Source organism: Melanostigma gelatinosum (assembly GCF_949748355.1).
Source record: "Melanostigma gelatinosum genome assembly, chromosome: 5".
In the NCBI taxonomy this organism is placed as follows: Eukaryota; Metazoa; Chordata; class Actinopteri; order Perciformes; family Zoarcidae; genus Melanostigma; species Melanostigma gelatinosum.
The window spans coordinates 11,343,859-11,351,705 of NC_136638.1; the positions used below are offsets into that span (position 1 = coordinate 11,343,859).

The following is a 7,847-nucleotide window of genomic DNA, read 5'->3' on the forward strand; positions in this document are numbered from 1 at the left end:
GGGCGGGCCAGATAGAGCGCTCTGCCAATGCTGCAATGCCTGGCACAGGTGCATTGTTAAAGACGCCGTTAAAATGATTCACTTTCAATCCAATAATCTGCAGTGCACTATAGGATGTCCACAAAAGGTCTATATAGTTTCCAAATGACTGCTAAATATGTTTTTCACCTTGAAACAGGAGCTGAACTTCCAGCTCTGGAGAGTATCCATCACAAATGGGATTTGACTAATAACACTAATGACAAGTCTGTAATCTGGCACCGATCATTCCCACTCTGGAGCACTTTAGCTGCTAAACTGGAGAGCAAGGTGTCGGGTGACCTTATGGACACCCTGACAGTAGCCGCGGTGGTGATGATGATGATGATGATGATGATGATGTTGGGGGCGTTCTTTCTGGCGGCGCTTTGAGGAAATGACTGGATGCTGTCTTTTGGATGTTGGGACATTTTGGGGTTGACTATCCGATTATTTTCAGGAATTGAGAATCATCCCGGTGAACGACAGCTTGAAGTCGAGCCAGGTCATGGAGATGGAATCTTTGCACCAATCACTTTCCTTGATCTTTGACATCGCCCGCATAGGCTAACAATAATTGTCAGATTTAGAGATTTGAGTCAAATATCATCTAATGACTTTTCGGCACACCTTGTTGCACCGAAGCTTTTCATCCCTGGCCTTTGATTTCCAATGAAATAATGAATTGTTCAGTTTTCGGCTCACTTCAAAGCTCTTATTTGAGTTCGGGGTGTTGCGTGCGTGCCCTCAGCGCCGTCTCAGAGTTATTATTCTCTCAAAGCCTCAAGCTGTCTGGTAGAATTTCACAGGAGCGTCGTAAAAATATCTATATCGAAAGTAATTAAAAGAAAGTGGACTTGTAATGCCCGGGTGTCATCAAGAAAGGTCTGATCAAATCTAAACATCACTTCATCCCTTTAGCTTTCAACCGCCTGGCCTCGAGGTATTAAATATTGAAGGGTGGATTCAGTTCTACCATTTGGCTTTTGAAATCTAGCAGAATAAAAATGGATCAGATGTGTACCATTTTATGTCAACATGTCTTTATGTGTTGTGTCCACGAGGTCTCCCTCCTATGGCCAGAGTACCATGCGCTTCCTGCCGGCGCTCTACTTTCCGGCGGTGTCCATGCCGTTCCTGCCGGCGCTCTACTTTCCGGCGGTGTCCTCGCCCCCCAGCCGAAAACCCTGTGTGTCTCCCACCGGGTGAACAACCTCCACAACAGTCCCAACCGACCCCACGAGCGGGGTTTGGAACGTCTGCTCGGCGAGGGCCGTGTTAACTGTGGGAACTGTTTTGACTTATTCTGTTTGACTTGTGTAAATGAGGTTATAATTGTCCCCCTGACAGTGGGAGTTCAGAGAGTGAACAGTGCAACATTGCTCCAGACGCGTCAGGCTGGTTACGCGTCTCTGCAGTCACTGCCCACCATGTTCAAAGTTCAGACTCAGTCTAATGAGAATGCCAATTTGGATCCTGGCTGGAGGAAAAATGTTAACGAGACAACATGCTGGAAACTTAATCTATGCAATGAGGATGAATATCTAAATAGGCTTGCCTTCATCAATTCCTTCATTCAAGATAATACTTCTTCTAGTGTTTATGTTATTGGGGATATGAATGCAGATATCTCAGACACAAGCTCAGTATTTGCCAAGCACATGGCTCAGTTTTGTAAAGACAATTATTTTATATTATCAAGCAAAGTGCTTTTGCCTACAGATAGCTATACATACATTAGTGAGGCCTGGCACACTACATCATGGCTGGACCATTGTATTCGTACAGCTGATGCTCATGCTTCATTGGGATGTATGGGCATTCTTTATGGCGCAGCAACAACTGATCATATACCTTTTGCTATGTCGATAAATGTTGAACATCTGCCGGCGCTATCTAGAAATGGAAATAGTGTCAACACAGAAAAACTTGACTGGTCAACTCTCACTGAAGAGGACGTCTTAGTGTATTCTGCTCGTACAGACCAGTCCTTCAGTCATATTCATCTAGCTAGAGATGCAGCTATGTGTACTGACGTTAACTGTAAGGATGTGGGGCATAGGAGAGATCTCTGCTTCATGTACAATGATACAGTAAGTGCTCTGTATAAAGACAGCAAGCCCTACTACAAGCATCATAATAAGACCCGTAACATCAAACCTGGCTGGAACGAGTATGTAGCTGAGTATCGTGCTGAAGCCTGTGAAGCCTTCAAATCATGGGCTCTAGCTGGTAGACCCAGACAAGGACCAGTGCTTGAGTACAAGAAGCTCACCAATGCAAGATATAAGTATGCCATTCGCTTCATTTGCAAGAATGATCAAGCCATGAGGGCTGACTCCATGGCCAAGAAGCTGCTAAGCAACAACCTAGTTGATTTTTGGAAAGAAGTGAGAGATCTTAACTGTAAAACATCTTTACCATGCACTATAGATGGAATCTCAGGAACAGACAACATTGCTGAGTTATGGCGACAGCATTATAGCACCTTATTTAACTGCATCAAAAGTGATTTGTACAGCGTGGACAGTTCTGAGAGTAATGAGTGAATGGTAATTACATCATATGAGGTGCACCAAGCTATCAACAAACTGTCTGAAGGCAAAGCAAGTGGCTTAGACCATATTACTGCTGAACACCTTCAATATGCTAGTCCGAGGCTAGCTCCTCTCCTCGCTATTTGTTTTACTGGCTTCATGATTCACGGCTTGTTACCAGACTCAATGCTGTCTGTTCTCTTAGTGCCAGTCATTAAAAACAAAGCTGGTGAAGTATGTAGCCTAGAGAATTACAGGCCCATTGCTTTGGCCAGCCTCCTGTCAAAAGTCCTAGAAAGAATTCTGCTGGACAGAATACAGGACTTCATCACCTCCACAGATCACCAGTTGGGCTTCAAAGCCAAACATGGCACTGACTTGTGTTTATATGCCTTAAAGGAAACTGTAAACAAATACAGAGGTCAAAACTCATCACTTCTTATGTGTTTTATTGATGCCTCCAAAGCTTTTGATCGTGTTAATCATAGTAAATTATTTTTTAAACTGAGCCAAAGAGGTGTCCCCACATACATAGTGAGAATTCTGGCTTACTGGTATGCGCACCAGAGTATGAGAGTAAAATGGGGTAAAAGTGTGTCAGCCCCATTTGGGGTTAGCAATGGTGTCAGACAAGTTCTGTTTAATCTGTATGTTGATGATCTGTCCAAGCAACTGAAAGCCTGTAATACTGGTGCATGATGGGAAATACTCTGGTTAATCACATCATGTATGCAGATGATCTGGTGATCTTTAGTCCTTCTAGCGCTGGTCTTCAGCAGCTCCTCACTATATGTACTGTGTACGGTGTGGAACATGACATCAAATACAGCGCCAGTAAGAGTGCTATCCTGATCTGTCCAACTAAAGAGGACAAATGTCTAAACTTCCCAGACTTCAAATTGTCTGACAATAATCTTGGTGTCTGTAGTGAAGTGAAATATCTTGGTAATTTTTTAACAGAACACATGTCTGATGATAACGACATTTCCAGGCAATGTCGTATGATGTCTGCACAAGCAAACAGTCTCTCACGCATGTCTGGTCTGTGTACAGATGGAGTGAAGATGTCTCTGTTCAGAGCATATTGTACTCCACTCTACACTGCACACTTGTGGTCAAACTACAAAAAAAAGAGTTTACAGAGACTTCAAGTAGCGTACAATGACGCCATGAGAATACTTTTAAAGAGACCGAGATGGAGTAGTGCCAGTGAAATGTGTGTGGCTGCACGAGTCAACACTTTCCAAACAGTTTTAAGAAATCTCATGTACAAATTCATCTGTCGACTGAATGACTCTGTAAATGGGATCATACTTGTTTTAACCAACATAAGGTTTAGCACCACACGCTACCAGTCCAGCTGTGACGACATTGGTACAGCTGTCTCTTTGTAAGGCGTTGCTAGGCCTCTGTACTTTTATTGTTTGTTTTTTTATGTATCCGTCTGTATGGACCCCGAGTCTGAAATAAAGTCGATCTATCTATGCATTTATCCGAACCATCATTAGTGTGCAAAGCACGTCTCTGGCCTCGTTTGAATTCAGGCTGTTTGGTTTCATAGTCGCCTTTAACATCTCCAATAACAAACCTTGCGAAATCCCCAAAATCCTTATTATTCTCACAAGGCATTATTTGGATGTTCCCCTTCAAACAATGTATTGCTATTTTGAATTTAACTTCAGGTGTCAGCCATGATGCGCCTCTGTTGGAGCTCCATCATACCTCCTCTTGAAGTGGAGGCTAACCAGACTAAGTGGATAAGGGGGATCTGATTGCCTAGCCATTAAGTCTCCATTAAAGTGTGAAGAGTTTTAAATGGTAGTTTGATGAACTGGAGCTTTGCAAAGCAACAGCAGGACTTCTTAACACGTGGCTATGGAAACTTTCTCCACTTCAAAAAAAAAGGGCCAGACAGGAGCGGCAGCTGTGGACGGCTCCGTCCGGCCGTGAAGAGCCCGAGGTGAAGCGAGGCAGCGTGGAGCAGTGCTGCCATGAGTTACGCAGCATTCACTACCTGGAGGGCGAGTGAGACTAGCTCGTCACTCCACAACTAGCTTGTAAAAAGGTCAATTTCTGGCCCAATACTTGCTGGCTGTGTCTTATCAACTGATGGAAATAAACCGTCATGACACAAAACCCGAGGCTCCTCTCTACACAGAGGGTGAAGTTGTGTTCTTTGTAGCAGGTGTGGATGAAACATGGGCTGCAATGGCCTTTTGCTGCACTCCAACCTGTGGCTGCAGTCCTACAGTGCCCTCTACTGGCTGAGGACAGACATGGCCGAGATGATCCAAATAAAAAAAATAAAGAAAAAAGAAAAGCATTTTAACACTTGGGAAGAAAATAAATCTCAGTAATGCTTTTGTTTAGGAAGTTAAAAGTTGTCTTTATTTACAAAGAAGAACGATTTAGAAAGAAGTAGACTTACAGCCATCCATCTCATTATTTCAACACACTGCTCTTGCACACATAAAATCTGCTGCTAACGTTTATTATTAAAATGTAAATATACATCCTCACTCTCTGTGCAAGTATTACGAAGTTAACAAAACTGACACAAATAAGTACAAAAAAGACCAAACCATAGAAATGTCATTTAGTTTTCAGGTCTTGTCTGGCAGAAGAGCTCCATTATGCATAATGGTTTCCTGACAAAACAAGCAAAGAAGAAAAATCACAGAACTGTTCTCATCACACATATCTCATACGCTCTACCTCGATATGCTTTCATTGTGTTGCAGTTCAGTACGCACCTTCTTTCAGGGTTTCTGTTCGCCGGTTCTCCTTGTCGTGATGGAAAGCTTTGCTGGGATCAAACCGACGAGGACTACCGGGGCGCTTCCACTTCAGCTGCTCCAGATCTCTCTTCTGCCGGCTCACCTGGGACTGAAGCTTAGACACCTCCTACACAGACACAAAGAGGGGATGAAGGACCGGCGCATGAGAGCGAGACCAAACGTGCACGATGTGGCTTTGGAGAGCAGTCGGTGCCGTTCTCATGCATCACCTGTTTTAGGCTGACATTCTCATCTTTCAGCTTCATCACATGCTTGATCTTCTGCTTCTGGTTCTGGTGGCCCAGCAGACGGGCGTAGGCATCGGACAACTTGTTCAACTCCTCCTGGTTCGCTCCGTTTTCATTGACGAGTGTATTTCGCTCGGCTGCAAACGCATTGAGCTGGTCCTGTGGGCGCACAACCGAGTGAACATTGAGAGGGCTTCAACTCAGCAACGAGCTGCTATTACAACACCGACATACAGCTGGAAACAAGGTTGAAACTGAATTAAAACAGTGCTAAAAGACACTAAAAGCTACAGAGATGAGTGATAAATATCTGTGGTTGCATCACAACAAACACCTTTCACATTTCACATCGTTTGGGCTATGTCATATTTGACCCGGTGTGGAAATGACTGACCTGGAAGGGCCTGACCTTCGCAAACAGCTCCTCATATTGTTTCCTCCAGTGTCCGCTCTCTGAAACTTGGGAGCTTTGAGGAAAGGAATGAGGAGTTAAAATGTGCTGATTGTAAAAAAAAAAAGAACTCATAACTCAAGAATCCAATCCTGTTCACCTTTTCTCCTGCGCTTCATCCATTTGTCTTTGAAGTTCCTGCCGCTGCTCCTCCAACTCCCACTGCAGCGTGACCTTCTCCTGAGTCAGCAGCTCCACCTGCTCCTGCAGAGCGCGTCCATCTCGTCTCAGCTCGTCCAACTCGCGGTGCAGACTCTGGGTCTTCTCCTCCATAAGGTCGAACTGGGCATGGACGATCAAACCCGCTTGTTCAATCTCATCCGGGTGAGGCCGGTTTCTGTCCTGCTCTGCCATGTTCAGTCGATGTTCAAGAGCAAGCCTGGACCGGTCCGTGAGCTCTACTTGAGACAGAAGACTCTTCCTTTCCTCGTCTACTCTCTCAAGCTCGATCTGTAGCCGGACCACCTCTGACCTGACTTCTCTTTCGACCTCCAAAGCTCCCCTTTCCTCCTGAAGGGCTGTCTGAACTTGAACTTTCTCTTCTCTTTCTTGTTGGAGCGGTTCCATTATTTCCCCTTTCTGCTGGTTGACCTCCTCTAGCAGTTCCTGGGCCTTTTCCGTCAGGGCGACGTGGCTCGTCCCCATGGCCTTTATCTCCTCATCTTTTTGTGTAAGGAGAGACTGCACCTCCAGCAACTTTCTATCAAGTCAAGGAGAAAAGGGAATATTAAAAAACAAAAAAGACGGAAAAGTGAGTTATTTCAAAGTAGACTCAGGGATTTCGAAGCGTACCTTGAATTCTCCTCCCTGGAAAGTAACTTTTTTTCCAAAGTAACTAAAAAAGTAACTTTTTTTCCAAAGTAACTAAAAAAGTAACTTTTTTTCCAAAGTAACTAAAAAAAATTTTTTTTTTCCAAAGTAACTAAAAAAGTAAATTGTTTCCAAAGTAACTAAAAAAATATTTTTTTTTCCAAAGTAACTAAAAAAATATTTTTTTTTCCAAAGTAACTAAAAAAATATTTTTTTTTCCAAAGTAACTAAAAAAATATTTTTTTTTCCAAAGTAACTAAAAAAATATTTTTTTTTCCAAAGTAACTAAAAAAATATTTTTTTTTCCAAAGTAACTAAAAAAATATTTTTTTTTCCAAAGTAACTAAAAAAATATTTTTTTTTCCAAAGTAACTAAAAAAATATTTTTTTTTCCAAAGTAACTAAAAAAATTTTTTTTTTTCCAAAGTAACTAAAAAAATATTTTTTTCCCCAAAGTAACTAAAAAAAAATTTTTTTTTCCAAAGTAACTAAAAAAATATTTTTTTTCCAAAGTAACTAAAAAAATTTTTTTTTTTCCAAAGTAACTAAAAAAATTTTTTTTTTTCCAAAGTAACTAAAAAAAATTTTTTTTTCCAAAGTAACTAAAAAAATATTTTTTTTTCCAAAGTAACTAAAAAAAATTTTTTTTTTCCAAAGTAACTAAAAAAATATTTTTTTTTCCAAAGTAACTAAAAAAATATTTTTTTTTCCAAAGTAACTAAAAAAATATTTTTTTTTCCAAAGTAACTAAAAAAATATTTTTTTTTCCAAAGTAACTAAAAAAATATTTTTTTTCCAAAGTAACTAAAAAAATATTTTTTTTTCCAAAGTAACTAAAAAAATATTTTTTTTTCCAAAGTAACTAAAAAAATATTTTTTTTTCCAAAGTAACTAAAAAAATATTTTTTTTTCCAAAGTAACTAAAAAAATATTTTTTTTTCCAAAGTAACTAAAAAAATATTTTTTTTTCCAAAGTAACTAAAAAAATATTTTTTTTTCCAAAGTA

The 7,847-nt window shown here is 40.8% G+C and overlaps 1 protein-coding gene across 1 annotated transcript; it reads right to left on the reverse strand.

Moving 5' to 3' along the window:
• Positions 1-4,947: 4,947 nt before the first annotated feature.
• Positions 4,948-6,676, reverse strand: LOC306777594 (uncharacterized protein; the record flags this gene model as incomplete). The annotated part of the gene is made up of 5 exons (XM_079268757.1): positions 4,948-5,203; positions 5,309-5,459; positions 5,563-5,739; positions 5,975-6,047; positions 6,132-6,676. The coding sequence occupies 5 exons, from the start codon at positions 6,674-6,676 to the stop codon at positions 5,187-5,189; spliced, it is 963 nt and encodes a 320-aa protein (XP_079124883.1). The 3' UTR covers positions 4,948-5,186.
• Between the last annotated feature and the right edge of the window lie 1,171 nt (positions 6,677-7,847).